Source organism: Spea bombifrons, chromosome 2 (genome assembly GCF_027358695.1).
Source record: "Spea bombifrons isolate aSpeBom1 chromosome 2, aSpeBom1.2.pri, whole genome shotgun sequence".
In the NCBI taxonomy this organism is placed as follows: Eukaryota; Metazoa; Chordata; class Amphibia; order Anura; family Pelobatidae; genus Spea; species Spea bombifrons.
The window spans coordinates 57,711,186-57,732,337 of NC_071088.1; the positions used below are offsets into that span (position 1 = coordinate 57,711,186).

Sequence of the window (21,152 nt, forward strand, 5' to 3'; positions counted from 1 at the left end):
GAGATCCTTGGGGTCCAAAAAGACCCAAAGGAAAACCTATTAACCTTGTACTGCACTCTGATACCACCGTGCCTCCTTCATGGGTACAGCAGGCTACTAGGTCATACATATGATGTACTTGGATGTTCTTTTTTGTCATGTTTCCAATAAACGGAGAATTGAGTCAGCAGGCACTGCCGGATCCTGTGAGGAACCTAGCTACAAGCCCATGAGCAGTGGGGGGCTGGCACCTTCTGGCCCAGTGGGTAAGTAAAGTTGAGTGTCACCTTCAGTCCCTTGTGTACCCCCCTACTAAAACATATGCAGTTACACACACACTCATTCTAAAACACCCTCACTCATCACACCATCACAATTCCTTAGAATTACATCATCTGGAGTTTTTTTCATTTTACAGCCCATCGCACACAGTGCAAGTAGCCACTCTACTACCGTGGGGTCAGGTAACATCACGTTCCTGCCTCTGCAAGTTTGCCGGTCCAACTTAGACCAGCTCTGTTTGAAGAATTTTGGACCGTACATAAAGCACTTTGCCCCCACAGTGGTCCAAAGCAGCCAATCAATGGCAGAAAAGCTCTCTCACTGAAATCAATCGAACCACTTTCAGCGCATGAGTAATGAGGGAGGAGACACTCGCCAAGCCAGCTCTGGATCTGGCCACAGGGAAGAATGTGTAAAAACGTGAAGGGATCTCTCAGCTCACATATTGAAGTGTCCCTTATTAAAATGCTGGCACATGAACAGAAAACCTGGGCTAATGGCCTGCACATTCCCCCTGCGAGGCCCCTGGCTAATTGATTCTGTTGCTTAGTTTATAGGGTTGTGGATCACAGAAGCAAACACAAGTTGTTCAATTACATCTTTTTTCCAGAAACACGTCATGCTCCCTATTAACATTTATTTGCTTCTACTTGAATCTACTGAGCTGATATGGTATAAATCGCAATATAGTACTCGCGATTGTAAATGCGTACAACCATCCAGCCACTGAGAGGCAATCATCGCGCTTGGGTACCTAAACATGTTTTCATCGTAAGAAGGTAAATATATATATATATATACGGTATATATATATTAGCAGAGAAATACGATGTTTTCTCCTAATATGGTTTTTGAAAATACAATTAAAACAAAAAAACCTTACGTTTACCTCCTAGCCACGGAGCTGACAGGAAGTGGCTATACGGGCACCTGATGCCTACACCGTTTACAGTAAGGTGCTGTAACTTCAAACCCCCGTGCACCACATGACTTTAACCAACGACGCCAACCGCCTTATAACGATACGTGGATTCGCCCGCTGGCTCCCCACACGCGGGTTATATGAATTCCCAGGCTAATTGTTCTCATATACGGCACGTTAATGTGACGGGAGACATGTAATAGGGTATAGAAATATATGACACGCATGCTCTGTTGTCACGGTGGGCGTGCCATTATATGTTTAAGTCTAGAGTAGTGCCATGCAAGGTATAATAATGTGAATATTATTAGCTATACGTTTCCAAATTTCCTTTTTTTACACCAAGCTTTAATTGCTTCTGTTAGAGCCTGTCAGCTATACGTTGCTTCTGCGTGAAATCTTTATTGTTTGTTTTATTTATTGCCTTAGACATATTTACCTGCAAGCCTGTGAAAAAATTGTGTCGAACAGGAAATGTACAGAAGCAACACAAGGTTCGCTGTTTCTTTCCCCTGTATATTACACTGGTAACCTATATTCTCCCATACAGCTTTACTCTCATTTTCTAACAAAAAAAATGTGTGTACCAACTGGTATGATGACTCCATGCCAATTAACCCATCCATTAACATCGTTTTCCCATACATCCACCATTTTTTTATATTCTTAGTTTTATTTCCCCTTCAACAACCAAGTAGAAAGAATCTGCTGGTTATATATATAAATAAATGTAATGTACTAGGAGTAGAAGCTATTTCGGCACCAATTTTTATAAACCCATAAGAGGTCACAGGAGGGTCTCGATATCCCACCTTGGAACTCTTTGACATTTAACTTTGTTTCTGACAACGCCGACAGAATACTTAAAGGCACGTTCAGACATTAGATGTTGTTCTGCTGTTGGTGATGCCTATAGGATACCTTAGGCTCCCCAATGAAAATACCGCCTGTGCAAAAACAATATATTATTACATCCTAATGGTTAACTAAACCATTTTCTATAAAATGTAATAATATATCCTAAGGGTGTTAACCTACTTAAGGACCGGCCTGTTTTTTTCTTTTAGTACCATTCTTCACAAGGCTGTTTTAATATTTTTGCAGTGTTCTCTCTCAATTTCTTGTACACAAGTATGTACTTTTCTTTTTTTCATTTTAAATTTTTGTTTATTGGTTAGTAAAAAGGATAGCATAGTCATACATCACAGTAACCACAAACAGCCAATAGAGTACAAAACAGGTCCTGGATATAGCAAATGTGAGATGTTACGGATATCTTAAGCGGATTATCTTGTACACAAGTAATACAAGCATACAATATCATATGATGTTTAAAAAATGTCAGGCACTATATGTTTTATTATCTTTCGTCAAAACCTTGGTAATGTCGTATCCCTAAGTATTATGTTACAGCTATTTTTTATTTCTTAAGTATATGCACATCTTTATTCACAGAATATTATTCACATATTTTTAGACTTCCATCTTCTTACTATTACTCTTTTTCTTTTGTAGGTTTATGTGTGCCCACAACTGAAGAAGCCTACAGATTTCTGTACAGTTTTAAGAAACATTTGTTAAATTGGTAGCACTTTGTATGCCCACTTGCATATTTGATTTTATATATATATATATATATATATATATATATATATACACACACAGTTGTGATCAAAAGTTTGCATACCCTTGGAGAATTGGTAATATATGTACACATTTATTTCTTATGGGAATCATATTCAACTGTAGATTATCACAGAATGGCACAATCATAAAACAAAACATGGCAACAAAGAAAAAAATGAAATGGCCCCTGTTCAAAAGTATGCATACCCTTAGTTCTTAATACTGTGTATTGCACCCTTTAGAATCAATGACCGCGTGTAGTCTTTTGTAATAGTTGTCCATGAGGACCCAAATTCTTGCAGATGGTATTCATCATGGCAAAATGCCTCCAGGTCATGCAAAGTCTTTGGTGGTCTTGCATGAACCACGCGTTTGAGATCGTCCCAGAGTGGCTCGTTGATACTAAGATCAGGAGACTGACTGTAAGCCACCACCATGCTTTACAGCGGGGATGGTATTCTGTTCACTATAGGCCTTGTTGACCCCTCTCCAAACATAGCACTTAAAGTTCTGACCATAAAACTCTTTTTTGTTCTCATCACTTCAAATTACAGTGTGCTAGAAGCTATGAGACATGTCAAGGTGTTGTTGGGCATATCGCAACTGGGCTTTTTGTGGCATTGGCGCAGCAAAGGCTTCATTCTGGCAACTTGACCATGCAGCTCACACCGTCTTTTTTTTACAGAGCAGCCTGTATTTCTCCTGAGGTTACCTATGGGTTTTTTTCTTTGTATCCTGAACAATTCTTCTGGCATTTGTGGCTGAAATCTTTCTTGGTCTACCTGACATTGGCTTGTAATAAAGAGATTCCTTGCATTTTCCACTTAATAAGTGATTGAACAGTACTGATTGGAATTTTCAAGGCTTTGGATATCTTTTTATATCCTTTTCCATTATCTTGTTACACAGGTCTTTTGACAGTTCTTTTCTTCTCCTCATGGCTCAGTATCACCACACACACACACACACACACTTTAAAACTGCATTGCTTCAATCGTTAGGCAAACATTGATGGGGTACAGGATAACCGCTATCATTACATACTGAGGCACACATTGACGGTGGTACAGCATAACTTATTATATACTAAGGCGGTAGGTACAGCAAAATCCCTATCACTAGACATTGACAATAATGTACGTTCCTGCGGGAACAGGACCCTTCATTCCTCTTGTATCTGTATGTCAATTGCTGCTTTGTACCTGTCTTTATCTGTATCATTTTCTTCTTTGTACAGCGCTGCAGAATCTGTATACATATACGATTGTTAACAGCAATCACAACCCTATCATGCCCAGGCATACCCAGATTCCAGCATGTACTGCCTGACTTAGCATGATAGGAGTGTGATTGCTAACAGCAATCACACTCCTATCATGTCCAGGTTCTAGCATGTACTAGTTGCCTGGGCATGATAGGAGTGGGATTGCTGTTAGCAATCATATATATACATTAATATTGTTATTGAATTTTGGTGTGTTAACCACACTTTTATTAACAGTAAGTAACACACCAAAATAGGACAAAAAAAACAATATTTTATATATATATATATATATATATATATATAATCACTAACAGCAATCACACTTCTATCATGCCCAGGCAGCCAGTACATGCTGGGGTGTGATTACAGCCTTCCTATGCCATGCTATACCCCCCCACACTCTTACACATCCATGCTATCACCCACACACTCATTCACAAACATTTATTCATTCATATACTCATATTCATATAATGTATGGCACAGTATACCTTTTCTCTGTCACTTTTCCTCCTCCTCTTCGTTCTTCCTCTTGGCTCTTCTTCATCTGTGTCCTTCCGGTGCAGTGAGCGCGGAAGGCGGTGGGCGTGGCTTCAGTGTTGTGCGTCGGGATATCACAGCAAATCCCGATGCACAGCATCAGTTGCCGCACGCATCGCAAGGGAGCAGGATCGGAGGTCTGCATTAACAGACCTCCCGCTCCCTAGATTGACTTTAAGCCGGTTAGAAGGAGATCCTTGATCTCCTCAACCGAGCCTGCTCCTCTAGCGGCAGACATTACTGTCAGTCTCTGGAGGGTTGGTGGCACCCCCCTGATGAGTGGCACCACCCCCCCGCCACTAGGTACGCTACTGGTTATCATTATGATTTAAAAATGAGTCAAACAGTTATGTGATAATAAATGGCTTTATATGATCACTAGCCTCCTAATTTTTTTTTTTTTTTTGCAAAACAAACGCCAAGATTTCACCATTTCTGCCAGTGTATGCAAACGCTGATCAGCCATGACATTATGACCACTTCAGCTTTTTTTGTGTGCTCCTGGTATGCAGGGGTCAGTACCTGTCTAAAGTGGTCCAAGGAAAGAAAAGCGTTGAACCAGCACCAAGGCTCATTGATGCACGTAAGGCTCAAAGGCTGGCCTGTATCATCAAATCCAACAGACAAGCTACTGTAGCTCAAAATGCTGAAAAAGTCAATGCTGGTTCTGATAGTTAGGTGTCAGAACACACAGAGCATTGCAGTTTGTTGCATATGGTGCTGCGTAGCAGCAGACTAATTAGGGTGTCCATGCTTACCCGTCCACTGCTGAAAGCACCTACAATTGGCACGTGATCATAAGAACTGAAGAAGGTGGCCTGGTCTGATGATTCATGTTTCCTTTTACATCACATGTATGGTTGGGTATGTGCGTGTCAGTTACCTGGAGAACACACGGCACTAGGATGCATCCATAGAGGCCCTATCTTGCAACTTAAAGGATCTACTGCCAACGTCTTGGTGCCAGATACCAAAGCATACCTACAGAGGTCTAAAGGAGTCCATGCCTCAATAAGTCAGGGCTGTTTAGACAGCAAAAGAGGGACAATATCAGAGCAGGTGGTGATAATGTTATATACTTTGGCAGGGCCGGCCCAAGACATAGTGCCGCCTGGGGGCGAAGTTTGAAATGCCCCCCCCCTGCCGACGCCACTGCTCATTATCTAGCCTATCCCCCCCCCTTTGCAGTCCTGCAGCGAGTCTACCTGCTCTGCCACGGTGCGCGCTGCTTCACTGCTGAGCGCCGTAAATTACGTCATATTCCGGCTCTCAGCATTACAAGCCGGCACCGAGCTAGAGGGCTCACAGAGGAGAGAGAGGGGCGCCAAGCAGGTATTGACAAAAAACCACTTGGCGCCCCTCTCTCTCCTCCGCTTAAAAAAAAAAGAGAAAAAGGCTCTTGGGGCGGCTCTTCAAAAGTGCCGCCTGGGGCAGTTGCCCCACTCTGCTCCATGGCAGGGCCGGTCCTGTACTTTGGTATTCAGAGGAGTCCATGGTTGACTCAATGACTGTAAGGTTCCCATGTCCTGTGGCTCCAAAACAAGCACAAATCACCCTCCACCACAATGCTTGACAATTGGTATGAGGTGTTTGTGCTGATATGCTGTGTTGTGTTTTTGCCAAACATCACCTTTTTGGTCTTGTCTGTCCAAAGGACATTGTTCCACAATTCTTGTGGTTTGTTCAGGTGCAATTTTGCAATCCTAAACTGTGTTGCCATGTTCTTTTTAGAGAGAAGATGCTCTCTCCCTGCAACCCATCCAAAGAAACCATATTTGTTCAGTCTTTTTCTAATTGTACTGTCATAAACTTTAACATGCTAACTGAGGTCTGTAGAGTCTGAGATGTAATTCTTGGATTTTTTGCAATTACTCCAAGCATGGACCTTGGGGTGAATTTGTTGGACGTTCGCCCCTGGGAATATTGGCAACTGCCTTAGAAAAATGGACAGCGCTAAATACAAACATACACACACATATATATATATATATATATATGTGAAGAGACAATAATATAAAGTAAAAAATACAAACACAATTAGGAAAAAATATATGTAAATTTATTGATTAAACAAATTAAATATAAGGAAATAAAAAAAACACAAGCAACATATATGTTAGGTATATTCAAGTAATGTGGTAGAAAAACGCATTATATATGCCACAAAATGCAGTTCATATGGAATCTATGCCACTGAAGGAAATGTTACCAGATGTAAAAAGTAAATATGTACTTAAAATAAAACAAACAAGAGAATAAGATGTATGTACCTTAATACAAACATACTATCTGCACAATAGTGTACTCGGCCAGGAAAACACAAAAACTGAGGTGCTGCTTTAAAAGCAACGCGTTTCGGATAGCCCTTCTTCCAGCCTCGGAGCTACCTCAGTATGTCTGGATGCCTTAAATGTTTTCTACTATTGAATAATCTTTCTCAGTGTATGAAGAAGAACTTTAAATTGTTTGGAAATGGCCTTATAACCCTTCCCAGCTTAATGGGCAGCAACAATTGCTTATTTAAGATCTTTGCTGATGTTTTCTCCCCCTTGGCATTGTGTTACCACACACCTGAATGCTCCAGAGTCCAGACCAACAAACTGCTAAAGCTCCAGCTTTTATAGAGGCGGTCACACTTGCTGATGATCAATTAATCAGAGGCATTTGATTAGCAGTACCTGTCTGCTACTTAGCATCTTAATTCCTGTGGAAGCAGTATGGGTGTACTTAGTTTTTCACATATGGCTTCTCCATTTTGTTAAATAAGTCATGACACAGTGTAATATGTCACATCTTTCATCTGAGATATTTTAGACTGGCTAAGGAACAGTTATGTCCTGTAAAACCATGGACTTCAAAAAAAAAAGTGTAGGTTTCTTTTCACACAACTGTAGGTTTACTGGTCAGTTCTTCACAAATACAGAACAATCAAATTATGTGGGGTCATAGTATGTAGAACAATATCTCAGCCCTATTAAAATTACCATAGTTAAAGAGATAATGAGGAACCTTGGTGAAAAAAAGTTTAATTTTATTATAGAATGGAATTTTTCCCAATGGCTGTGTTTAGAAGCAGACATAATTATTATTATTATTTATTGTTTTATATAGCGCCATCTAATTCCATAGCGCTGTACAATGGGTAGACACGACATAACAAGTAGTATGTAACATAAATTGACTAACAGAGACAACAGGTAAGGAGGGCCCTGCTCAAACGAGTTTACAGTCTAGAGTTTACAGTCTAGATTACATAAAATTATAAACACAGATTGCCTTAAAAACATGATGGGCTTCTTGTTAATCACACACACACACTCTAAAGTTGATAAAAATAGAATTAAGCAGGATTTCATTAAAATTGCCAGGAAGAATCAGCAAAGCACAGACTTTAAAAGGGAATTTAATTTGATCAAAATTAAATATAACCAAGTTCTCTTCAATGTTCCAACTGTATACAGTACTGTATTTAAGGCTTACAGAAAATATTTTCCATGAGACTTCCCTTTTTATGCACAGGTTTTCAAAACCTAATATAGATCTTTATTTCACCCTTACCAACACTTAACAGTGACATTCTTGATATGAAGAAAATATATAATGATACAGTTTGTAAACATGTATAAAAGAAGTACAGTTAGAGAAAAGGCGCCACTGCTGTGAATCGTGTCAAACATCATATTTACTAGGCCAGTCATGATATTTGATAGTAAAAAGAAGAGTAACTGATTTCTTCCTACAGCATCAATTAAACAGAAAACATTTTCTTGTTTACTATCTTTAAGAGATGAGTCATGCTTTTTATTGAAGTATGATGACTTCCATAATTTCCAAGTACTTGGAACTTTGCTTCCAATGACCACGTACTGTGCAAATGCCAATATCAGGTCACATATTATTATTGAGCACAACCAAAAAAGATACTGTGTAACAATCCAGACGCAAAATGTAAGGTTTGCTAATCTACGAGAGGCAGGTTCTAAATATAGGTTGACCACATAGAAAACCATAAACATGAGAAGGCAGGTAAGCATCAAGTCGCATATAAGTTTCATCCACTCTTTAATAAGCGTTCTTTTCTTAAGGATATATAAGCCAACCTGCACCCCAGCCATATAAATTGCTAAGTATCCAACAGCAGAGAATAATCCTTCTCTGTTAGCATTCAAGAAACCAACACGTGTTCCCTTTCTATCACTGCCATGTAAAATAAAATTCTTTAGATCAACCATTTCCAGAAGAAACTGGTAACAGAAAACAACAATTGTTGCTGCTATCCAGCTTTTTTGTGCCGGAACGAAGGCCAACAGCAATGATGCCAACGTTTTAACTATTGCTAGGGTGAAAAAAAAATTCCAGTGGATTCCATACTCTGACACATGCTCATGATAGTCTATTGACTTGACACTAATCAGCCTTCCAAATCCAAGTACAATTAGTGGCCACACAGACAACAATTGTTTTCTAAGTGTGGACAATTTAGAGCGTGGCTCCCCATTCTGTAATCTGGCTTCAGGGGAAACTAAGGCATTCCCAAATATAAAGCCTCCTACTCCTAAATCCATGACTCCTGTCCCATAGGTTTCTGTTTTTGCGTAGCGTCTTGGAAATATGGGAAAATCTACCGCTAAAATAGAGATTGCAGTCAGCAAATTAATAAAAACACGTAGAGTTGTAACAGAGGGCACAGTCTGGTTTTCCAGCTTCACTTTTACAAAATATTTGCATATACTGTCCAGTGATGTACCTGTATGGTTATTTCTTGTTCTGTATACAGTGATGAAGAATACAATACAAATACCAGCAATAACCAGCGGCACAAGAATCAAATAGTCGGAAAGAACTGTGCAGGACAGGACATGTGGAAGCACCAGTAGAAAGAAGTCAAGGATGAGATGAAATTTCCACGAAAAGCATTTCTCACCATGTATCTGATGATAAAAAACAAACACCAGACCTCTACAAAGTATACAGAGAGGAGTCACAGTTAATCCCACGGAGATTTCTGTAATGGTGGTACCATTCAGGTTACTTATGAATGCTTCCTTAAGTTTATTTTCAGCCATTTTCTGTAAACTGTGGAAAATAGAGAAAAAGGGATCAAACCATTTAGTCAGTCATTCTTTTTGTAATGTGGCAGCATTTTCACTTTTGTGGGTAACACTGTCTGCAGATCATCACCAACTGTAATGTTGTAGAACTAAATTTGTTTTCACTTTATTGCCTAATTAGTTTGCTTGGCACATTTAGTAATTTTATCAACATGTCACTCCATTTTTATAAAAAAGCTGCAAATATATTTGTTGGGTATCAATTCAAATTAATTTATTAATTAAACTTAGTTTCTAGGTGAGCTGTATCATTTAATATCACCACCCTCATAATGCATTATACACTGCCCGTATGGAGGATTGGAATTGAACTATATAAATGTACAGGGACAGTCCAGTACTTTGTTTTATATAGCGCAATCATATCTGCAGCACTGTACAATGGGCAAACAGGACATAAGTAGTATATACGGTATAACAACAATTCAACAAAGAAAATCTGGTCACCCAGGGCTCATGTCCTATTTGGGACATGTTTAAAGTCAACCAAATAAATTTACCCCATCAAATCATCACCCTAGGTTATTTCAATTGCTGGTATTTTAACTATTTTCATACACTAATTCTACCACGCCTTTGTGTATGTATCACACTTCCAATGTGTCACTTCCACAAAACACACCACTATGTGTTCAGCAAAATCTCCTGAGTTCAGTGATACCACCCATGCATGATTTTTTTCGATTTGTTTGAAGGGTAATAGGCCCCATTTGTGACATGCGTATTAAAGTTTTTCAACTTTGAGTTTTTGGCATCTGGTCATGCTACCCTCATTTGTTATTTGGGACATCTTTGAAGCTGGCCAATTTAATTTACCCCATTAAATCATATTTTTGAAAACTAGACACCGCAGGGTATTTCAAATACTGGTATTTTAGTTTTTTCCATGCAGTATTTTTTGTGACATCCGGTCAGTCAGTGTCCATGTGCTATTTTTGGGACATCTTTGAACCCAAAAATTAAATTCAATTTACCCCATCAATTCATAATTGTTTTTAAAACTAGGCACCCCATGGGCATTTAAAATGCCAGTATTTACCTGTTTCCATGTGAGAAACATATAGCGCTAATTTTAGGACTTGTAAAAGAAAAAAATATATTTTATGAGCATCTTGTTGGAACTGGATGGTTCCCGGTAGCATCTGAATAGGGCAGGAAAGAATAAACCCCCCCAAAAAAACAGGCCATAGTAAGGAACCTACCGCAACCGTCGGTAGAGAAGTCCTGGTGTCGGAACAGTCTAGTCCTCCCAAGGGCCGTCGAGATAAGACAACCGGGGTCCAGTTATCCCCAGTTTGTTTTTCTCTCTGAGCTTGTGGGAGAGATTATTTGGGTAGCAGGGGAGCTTTAGTCCCCCTGCTCCTGTTGAGGATCCTGGGAGGATCGCAAATTCACGAGGGAAAGGGGTTATTTTTGGTCACGGTGTCTTTTTTTGTCTTATCTCAACGGCCCTTGGGTGGGCTAGACTGTTCCGACACCAGGACTCCGGCTTCTCTACTGACGGTTGCGGTAGGTTCCTTACTATAACCTGTTTCCGATTCTTGTCTCAGACTGCCAGAGGGCACCTGAGGTCAGGGTCTCCCAGCAGCAAGAAGCAGCTCTCATGTCAGAGGATTTTTTAGGAGGTTTCTGGATGCCCCCCGAGTTTTCAGTAAAATAGTTCTATTTATTTGACTTGCTAAAGTTGTATAATAGTTTGCTCTTGGCGTCCTGTTTTCTGATGATTTGCTATCTCCTGTCCTTTGTTATCAGGATGTCACTAGATAAGCCAGACCTGCCTAAAGAGAGACTTCAGTTCCTAAGAAGGTTATATTGCAAAGAAAGCATTTTGCTTGTAAAAATTGCAAGGTGATCCTATCTGATTCCTCAAAGTTTTGCTCAGCCTGACTGAAAGCCAGAGAAGAATCAATTTCAGAATTCAAGGAATGGATGAAGGCTGAGCTTCACTCCACTTTCCAGCATATCTGCTTTGGATACATTTCCCCTCAGGATACATTTCATCCTCTTATCCTGATCTTCTACCTAGGTTCAGGTCTTCGGGTCAGGATCCTGGTTCTTCAGGCTGAGAGAAGGACTGGCACCTAGAGGAACCTGCCACTCCCGAAGAAGAGGAACTGGTTACTTTCAAAGAGGAACACCTTAGACACAAAACAGACCAATTTTTTCAAGGTTCTTTCCAGTTCATGAAGCCTTAAAATCTATTGTCACTGAGCAGTGGAAGACTACAGAGACAAACTGTCCAAAAGAGTTTCCAATTTGTTTCCTTTCCCGGATGATTTCTCTGAGCTCTGATTAGCTCCCAAAATAGATGCTCCAGGGGCCAGGGCAACCAAAAGGCCTGCTATTCCCTTGGAAGATTCCTCTCCTTTTCCAGATACTATGGACCGGAAAGCAGAAGTAGGAGCCAAGAGATCATTTGACGCCTTCGCAGCTATTTTCAAGCCAGGCATTGCGGTTTGTGGCTCCAACAAATTAAGGATATCTTGGGTAGTGCAGGAGAAGAGAATATTCTCCGTAGCTATTTTTTTGTGCGATTCGGCTAAGGAATCCGTCCGTATGGCTGCTAGGGCATCTGCCCTATCGGCAGTCTCAAGAAGGGCTCTGTGGCTCAAGTCCTGGTCTCCAGACTCAGCCTTCAAACATAATTTGTGTGGTATGCCCTTCTCTGGGAAAGATCTGTTGGGGAAGGTACTTGAAATCCTGCTGGAAAAGCCTACTGGCGACAAGGTTCAAAATATCACCAGTCTTACTTGTCTGATTCTATTCAGCCTAAAGTTCCTCGTGCATCTTCTTGGGATGATGGTGTCTACAAGACCAGCTCTGGCACATGCTCTTCTTCATATTCGTCCTCTACAGAGTTTCATCCTGGGGGCATGGGATTGATCCATTCTGGCTCTCTCAAGAAAATATGCTATCCCAACAGTGTTCGCTTTTCCCTCAGGCAGTGGCTTCGGGGGCCACGCTGAAAGAAGAATACAGACAAGGCCTTTGGTCAACCCAGGAATTACTCCTTTCTTGGGAATACAGGTTACGAGGGAAAGCAGTGAGGATCTTATCAGAAAATTGCATTGTGGTGGCTTTCCTAAACAGGGAGGCACAAGGAGCCTCCAATTGGGGAGTCTTCTTCTGGTATGACAAACTCTGGAGGACCTTCTGGTCCTGGTCTTCTAGCAAGCAGCTTCAGTTGGATGGTGTTGCTATTAGCAATCTTAGACTTCCTGCAGTCAGGTTTTTGTAAGGGTCTATCTCCAGCCACCCTGAAAGTTCATGTGGCAGCTCTTAGCTCTCTATTGAACGAGCAGCTAGCTGCGCATCCTTGGGTCTCATTTTATGAAAGCTATCTCTAGACTTTGTGCCTTCAAGAGACCTCTAGTACCCTCCTGGGACCTTCACCTATTTCCGAGCCCCTCCAAGACATTCCGGTCAAATTTCTCACCTGGAAGACTCTCCTATCGGTGTCTAACAGCCGAGATCCAGTCTCTATTTTGAGTCCTTACCTTCAGTTAGGTAGTTTCCCCTCCTGAGTTTCTTCCTAAAGTTGTCTCACCATTTAATTTACAGAAAGATATTTATTATTCTGCCAGGTTTTTTTTTTTTACCCTAAACCTAGTAATGACAGAGAACGCCTGCTCTGTTGTTTGGATGTACACAGATGCTTGGAATTGTATCTACAGAAGATTGCTCCATGGAGAAGGTCTTGGCATTACAAGAACCTCTATAGTGGCTGAACACCACTATTGCTGAAGCCTACAAGACCTCCCTCTGGTCTCAAGGCTCATTACACTCGGGTGGTCGTGACATCTTGGGCTGTGGCTGCTTGAGTTCCAATCGAGGAAATTTGCAAGCTGCTGTTTGGAAGAGTGTTGATAGTCTGAATGATGTCAAGTTTGAAGAAGAATTTTTATAGTCTGTTTCATTCCCTCCCTAATATGTTCTTTATATATCCTATCCTATGCTCTCTTTTAGCTAGCCATTATTTTAATGTATTATTCTTACTAAATGTTGAGTTATACATCTAAAAATGGTATGAAAAGAAAACTATCTGACTGCAAGACTTCAGAGTAAGTGAACGCCAAATGAAGGGGTAGATGGGGGGGGATAGTAAAAATATTGAAATAAATGAGTGAGAATGAATAATTAATGTGAGGATAATTTGTGTGAACGAGTGACTATGAATTCATGTGTAAATGATTTGTGTGAATGACGGAGAATGAATGATTGTGTGAATGAATGAGTGAGTTGATGAGTTCATTGTACCGAAAAAACCTCCTCTCCATGTTTAATATGCATTGTTGGCACTTTGAGGTCTGCAACTTGGTTTGATGCAGAAAACCGAGCTCCCGTCTCCCATAACTGAGGAACATTATTGTGACTACTCTATTGCTATTTGAGAAAGCTCACAACGATTTGCTCCTTTCCACTTAACAGAGAACTAGGATATGGTGGTGAGCTGCACTGTAGCGCCACTAGAGGGTGCAGAGACCTGAACAGCCAAAATGGGGACCTTGTTAGAAAAATACAGATTCTGTAACATCCTAGATTGAAATCTGGTTTCTGGGTGATCCAGAAATACATAAGATCTGCTGTGCTTAAAGCACTGTATAGGAAATAAGTATTTGTACAAGACTACATCTAGACAGTCTATACTACCATAGAGTCGGACTGTAAAGTGAATTAGCTCCCATCGGCAAGATTGTAAACTTGAGAGCAGGGCCCTCTTCTCCTTTTGTACCAGTTTGTGATGTTAAATTTATCCTACTGACATTGTAAAGCGCAATCTGCTGGAGCAATATAAATAAACGTATGTAACCTTATAATTTGTACTGCCGCCAAAGATCTATGTACTCCCACAAAGGCCAATAGGTGGTTGCACACCTAACAATTCCTAGTAGTGGGAAGTAGGGGCATTTGGTCAATTACAACTACTAGGCTGCAGATCACTCAAGCAACCATAATAAAAATATCGTGAATTAGGGTGACAGTCAACTGCCTCAGACAACCTCACTAACAATGAATGCCTTTAAAAGTACTTTGTTTTTTTTTTCAGTTTTGATTGCTAGAGAGAAGCTTTTTTTCATACGTGCAGGGATTCTCAAACAACCTGGCAGTGAGTTCAATGGAACATATCCAAGACATGCATACATTTTAATGAGATATGTAACGTTTTGATTCCTTCAAATTGTTACTTGGGCTTCCTTATGCACAGAACGGAATCGACAATTTTTGGGCCTGAGGTGCACTAGAGGAGAGATTTATCATTCTTTTTGATTGTTTTATATAGCGCCATCAAATTCCATAACGCTGTGCAATGGGCAGGTGGGACACAACAAGTAGTATATAGCATAACAGAAACAGGTTTATGTCCTCTTGACACATGAGAAGAGTATATTTCCGTCTTGTGCCAAACAAAAGAATCTTACAGTTAACCTTTTGTAATATCCGCACCTCTAAACTGTCGAAGTTACCTTTGATGATTTTGGGAACCGTCAAATTCTTCCGCTTATTCAGACCCCCTTGATTTATTGTGTGATAAAATTCGGTCCCCGTGTAAAGCACGGTTTTCGTCCGCAGTCTCGGGACAGCACCCCTTTCAAAAACTACTTTACAGAGAACATGTAAGCGGCGATGAGTTCGCATATGAATAAATAACTAAACGCCCTGTTCTTGTGTATATTCTTCATACTCAAACACACGACCAGAAAGGGTTAAAGCTAAAGGCTGCATCAACTTTGAACCCGCAAATGTTGCATACCGACGACCGTGAGACCCAGCTATACGCATCCTCACGGCATTCTCACGGTACTTCCGGGTTCGAGTAGGCACGGTCTGCGTCCACAGGCTTTGGAATGCAGTGACGTCTAACCGCTTTGCGAACCAATCACAGCCCAGGACTCGTGTGATCTGGCTGGCGGCGGGCTGGGTTTGATAGTGTCTGCTGCACGGTTCCTCCTCTTGTCCTTCAAGCGCTGAGGAGGCGCTGTAACAGCCCTGTAATCTATTAGAACGTGCTCCGGTGGTAACGGCTAGCGTGGTTGGTGGGGGGCCCGAAAGGCGGGGACCAAAGCAACTATGAACGCCTCATACAGCATGAATCGGGCAAACGGAAACCTTCAGGTAACTCCAGAGACCACCCATCCCTTGCCGGTACCGAGGTCACCTTTACCACCAGTGAGAATAGAGCTGGTACTACTGCATAAATACAAAACGAACATTATGTAGATTTTACAGCATGATTTCATAAATACATTCTTATTATTAATGTTTATTATTGCGCAATATGCTTTTATATTCTGTGCTGTGATTAAGGTGCTGGTCTAACATGCGTAAGGGTGTAGTTTTTGCCTGGGGCGCTCATTGTACCCAAACGAGCCTTTTTTAACTTGTTCCTTTACCAGCATGTATTGGGTGACTTGTAAGTGAAGGTCACGTTTATCCTCACAGGTAGCATTCTTTTAAGGCTTGTTGGGTATAAATGTAGGAAGCCCCAGGATCTTATAAGCGTCTCCTCTCGTAATGATGCAAATGTTAATAGGGATGCTGCTGGAGTAAGGTCGCTCCTTGTTCATTATATTTCCTTCACCCGTTTTATTGGGCCGTTTTGTGGTCGAAAAAGTATCTGTTGTCCATCCCGGGATGGACAAGGATGGCTTCTATCTGAAGGGTGGGATTGTCTACAATCTAAATGTTTCACGAACGCTTGTGTGGAATTGGTTTCCTATGTTTTCCTTTTCAGTTTTTCCTGGAAGAAAGGTCGTGTGTAAACTTTTCCAGAGACTCTGAGGATGACGCATTGGCACATTTCTCATTCTTACTTTAGCAAAGGCTTGGATATGTTGACATGGCAAGACATAGAAACCCCCCCACCACCACCAGATTCAAAGATCATTAAATAAAAGACATCCGCTTACGAGGGACAAAGGAAGGTGTAGAAAATGTGCCAAATGCAGTAAATACCGATTTTTTTTTTGGGGGGGGGACCTCCTGACCCTGCAACGTTCCCTCCTCCGTGAGGATGAGCTGTTTGGGGCAATTTCTTTGCCCCAGATGACATGTAAAGCTTTACATGGCTTTACAAACCCTTGGAGCCGTGACTTTTGTAACGTTTATGTTGCTATCTCTGGAGTCCTGGACAGGGGAGGGCCAGCATGTTTTGGCCCAGGAGGAAAGTACAGCCCTACCCTCATGCGTTCTATTTTACATATGCACATACACTTTTACCTGGCTTCTCTTCTGTTGGCACACAATAAGGGCTTCCTTGATACCATGATCACCATAGTCATGTGTAATGTCATGGTCCATGATCCCTTCTAGAGCTGGTCAGATTTTGGACTAGCCAGTTACCCATTTCTACCTTTCTGCTTTAAAAAATCACCTTGGAAAATAGATCTTGAAGTGGTGTGTGTGTGTGTGTGTATGTTGGAGTGGTGAAACACTGGGACACTCCAGCTGTCATCCCCCTTGACACTGGCAGGCTTGCATACAATTTAGAAACCATGTAACTATAGCACATATGTGTGATTAGCTACAGGGGAATCATCTGAGACGCAGTAGGGTATCACAGGAAGACTGGACCATTTCAAATACCTTTCAATGTAGCGGTGCTCAGTTAAAGAGAACTATTACACTAACTCTCCAGCCTATTCTAGGTGATGGAACGTAGACCAGGCTTGATTAAAGTTACTAGAGGACAGAACATGCATATATCAAAGGCATGACGTGACACAGTCCAGAATACAAAAAATAACAGCTTCACCACAAATATATAGGCAAAACCAATGCAAGTCAACAATGAAACAACCAATACTATTAGCAAGTAAAGCTGAAAGTCTGCATTTATTGACAGAGTAGATGTGCAAGCTTTCAAAAGCTTTTAAGTTTCAGTCTAAAAGGTGACCCTTTTCTCAGGATCTGCATAATAAATCCTCCTCAATAACTTAATGTCCAATGCTGGAAAATAACTAGTCCCATACAGTCCAAAAAGAGCTTGTTGGAGTTTGCCTGTCCTTCCTCAGTAACTCTTACAATCACAGCATAGCTAAAGTCGTATATTAAAACGTCTTTTAGTGCTTAAAATTGGTTTAAACTTTAAGCAGTTTTTGTTTATTTTAATTAATGTAAAATCCCATCCCATCCAAGCCACTTATTGGGCATAACTTCTAATTGCTCGTGATTTCCATCATGTGGTTTCCTTTCTTATCCGCTTCTGCACATCCTGTTGAGGAAATTCACACTTCCAGTGGCCGCACAAACTATATGTTTCATACCAAACGATCATCGAGTGCGACAAACCACTTAGTATGTGGGACTTCAAGATAAGGTACAAAGGCACCCAGGACCACCACTGTCATGCTGCCATCTTCCTCGTTCCTCTTGTTCTGACACCCAGTAAATTGGAAGAAAATAAAGTCTTTAAGATTTCAAATTCCAGGTACGCAAAATTTCTGCATTAAATACATTTTTAGTTAATTTGAATTTTTATTTCATTTTTTTACTGTTTCTTTGTATGCACATTTATCTAAACAAAGGTATTTAACTATATGTATCATCTTTAGAAAAGTTGGTTGTTTTGGTAGTCACATTGTAAATACCTGTCTGCTTAACCACGCCTCGAACAAAAATGTTGTGACATTTCTGCTTTTTGTTGTAATGATTTACAGTGTGCTATACTGAAAAAGGAAAATAGCTGTGACTTGCTGGTGCATTCTCGTTAAAACTAGATTTATATCCTATGCATCTATCCCCAACACAGGAAAGGCTAGAAAAATAGATGGGTTAGAATGGGAGTAAAATGACATACAATGTAATAATGTGCAACACATTTCTATTTAGGAGAGCCTAGAAAATGATTGTGTGTATATGTATGTATGTATGTATGTGTATATATATATATATATATCTCCCTACAGTATATGTATACATACACACATACCAATACTCCAGTTACTTTTGGCCTGCATCTTGGCAGCACTGTATTCAAATTTTTTCAGTCTTCACCTCTTCTTTTTTTTTTTGTAAGGAATAACCAAGGATAGCACCTAGCTTATATAATAAACACCACCTTTGTGTGTGTATGGATATAATATATATATTTATACATACCAATGCTCGTGTACTTTTGGCCTATATTTTGGCAGCACTATTCAATATGAAACCATAAAGGTCATGCACTATAGTAGAAGTATTTTCAATCTTCACCTTTTATGCTGGCTTCTCTTCTCTTCTTCATCAACATTTTTTTTCTCTTACTATTTTGTAAACCGTGCTTACAAAGAAATGATGATTGAATATATTTCATATTTCAACATATCATATTCACTTCAATGCAGATTCTTTATATATATATATATATATATATATACACACACACACACACACACACACACACACACACACACACACACACACACACACTGTATTGGCTTGATTATAGGCCGCACCCGATTTATAGGCTGCACCCTAAAAGTTTGTTGCTATTTTAAAGAAAAAATAAACATGAGTGGAATGGTAAAACAAGAATACATGTATTTTAAATTTTTTGGTATCTATTACACAGTTAGTCAGCATATGTTCTATATCAGGGGTGTCCAACCTGCGGCCCTCCAGCTGCGGCAGGACTACATCTCCCATAATGCTCTTTCAGCTAAGTGACTTATAGAAGATATGCTTTATGCCCCCTAGATATGCCACACCCACCCGACTTACCAGTGCACCCCCAGACTCCCTGGTGCCTAGCGGGGCCGGCTGGTGGACATCCGCGCGATCCGCGTAGACAACCTCTGCTGCCAGCACTTCCGATGGGGCTTCTATGGTGCCCCATGTCCTGTTTGGGTTCTTTGAAGTCTGCCAATTGAATTTACCACCATCAAACCATATATGTTTCAAAACTAGACACCCCAGGGTATTTCAAATGCTGGTATTTTAACATTTTCCATGCCAGGAATTTTGGGAAAATACAGTGCCAATTTTAGGACTTGCTCATAAAAATAACTTTTTTTTTTTTTTATTTTTTTTGGACATATTTTCTTTGAACTGGATGGTTCCTCTTATGCTGCCATGGTAACATCACTGGGGTCTTTATTTTAAAATTCTATTACATTTTTATTTTATATTTTTTTATTTTATTTCACTGAATCCCATGGCGTGCCAGGCACGTCACTCGTTAAGAGGATGTTGTTATTGTGGAATGCTGTGTTAGCTTTATGCCAGATGTAACAGTACCCATGTCTTCCAAAAAGTTCCACATTCGACTTATCAGTCCACAGAATATTTATCCCAAAAGTCTTGGGAATCATTAAATTGTTTTTAAGAAATGTGAGGTTCATCAGTGGTTTTTTACATCAATTTTACACAGTATTTCTAATTGTGGAATCATGAATACCAGCCTTAACTGAGGTAAGCGAGGCTTGCAGTTCTTTACATGTTAGTCTGGGTGCTTCTGTGACCCCATGGGTAAGTAGCCAGTGCGCTCTTGAAGGAAATCATGTGCTGCTTTTTGAGACCTTATTCACTTCATAAGTCAGATTTTTATTTAAGTGATGTTTAGATTCAGCTAGAGCTAGAATCTCTTGTGGTTGTGGCAGCACCACGAGATGTCTGAGGGAAAAACAAGCCTTCTGGCTTGTCTGGTGTCTGTAGGTGAGTGTTTAATAATTCTTCTACTACCCCCTTAATTTTAAGTGGAAGGGTTTTCCATCACCTTTACCCACCATAACTTATGTAATGGTATTTATTGACCCAATTATCAATTTTAATGTAATAGGTCTGTATAGGCTCATTGAGGTTTATTCTTTCAAGGGAGAGTTGGCCAGGTGTGACAGAATGACCTGTCATACAGGGGCCCAAGGTACTCAGAGATGGCTCCAGCCTGGCTGCCAAACAGGCAGGAACTCCATTGTTTAATTAATCCCATCAATAGGATTGCTGACTGGGGATTAAAGGTTGGGTGGAATACATGTATCTGTTAATTTATGTTAATGAAGTTCTGTGGCTATATCAGTCTATGTTTTACAACAATAAATTGTTCATTCCTGCTGTACTCAGTTCAAGGTAGTAGTGTCTACTTATTGGGTACACATAGCAGGGTTCCAAGGTGCGCATGCTGACTGGTGCTGGAAGTGATTCCGGGGACAACAGGAGGATACATGTGGGTGATCTCTGGGAGTTACTACAGCTCTCTTGGTGAACCCGTTACACCAGGAGAGTTTGGTTTCAACTTCCCCCACTTCTCTATTCATTATAAAAGGCCAATATCGGCACGTTTCTCCAGTAAGAAGGGCTAGGGTAGTGTTCTATAATGCATAGTTCAATGAGTGAAGAGACTGAAGAGGTCTTAAAGATTTGGCACTGCATTATAAATAGCCAGTCAAGCTTTTCCTGCAGAAGAGGATCCCTGGAGTTGGCCTTTCATAATGTATAATGATGTCAA

General features: G+C 40.5%; 2 protein-coding genes across 2 annotated transcripts in view; one reads left to right on the top strand and one right to left on the bottom strand.

The window, feature by feature from the left end:
- Positions 1-8,004: 8,004 nt before the first annotated feature.
- PIGW (phosphatidylinositol glycan anchor biosynthesis class W) lies at positions 8,005-15,535 on the bottom strand. The gene is made up of 2 exons (XM_053454311.1): positions 15,193-15,535; positions 8,005-9,692 (listed from the first exon to the last, which is right to left on the bottom strand). Exon 2 carries the CDS (start codon positions 9,680-9,682, stop codon positions 8,171-8,173), a length of 1,512 nt encoding a protein of 503 aa, XP_053310286.1. The 5' UTR covers positions 9,683-9,692; positions 15,193-15,535; the 3' UTR covers positions 8,005-8,170.
- Positions 15,536-15,745: 210 nt separating this feature from the next.
- Positions 15,746-21,152, top strand: part of MYO19 (myosin XIX) — a 33,603-nt gene continuing 28,196 nt past the window's right edge. Inside the window, exon 1 of the mRNA XM_053454282.1 lies at positions 15,746-15,841. Coding sequence (XP_053310257.1) covers positions 15,797-15,841 — 45 coding nt within the window. The 5' untranslated portion in view covers positions 15,746-15,796. The remainder of the gene's footprint in view (positions 15,842-21,152) is intronic.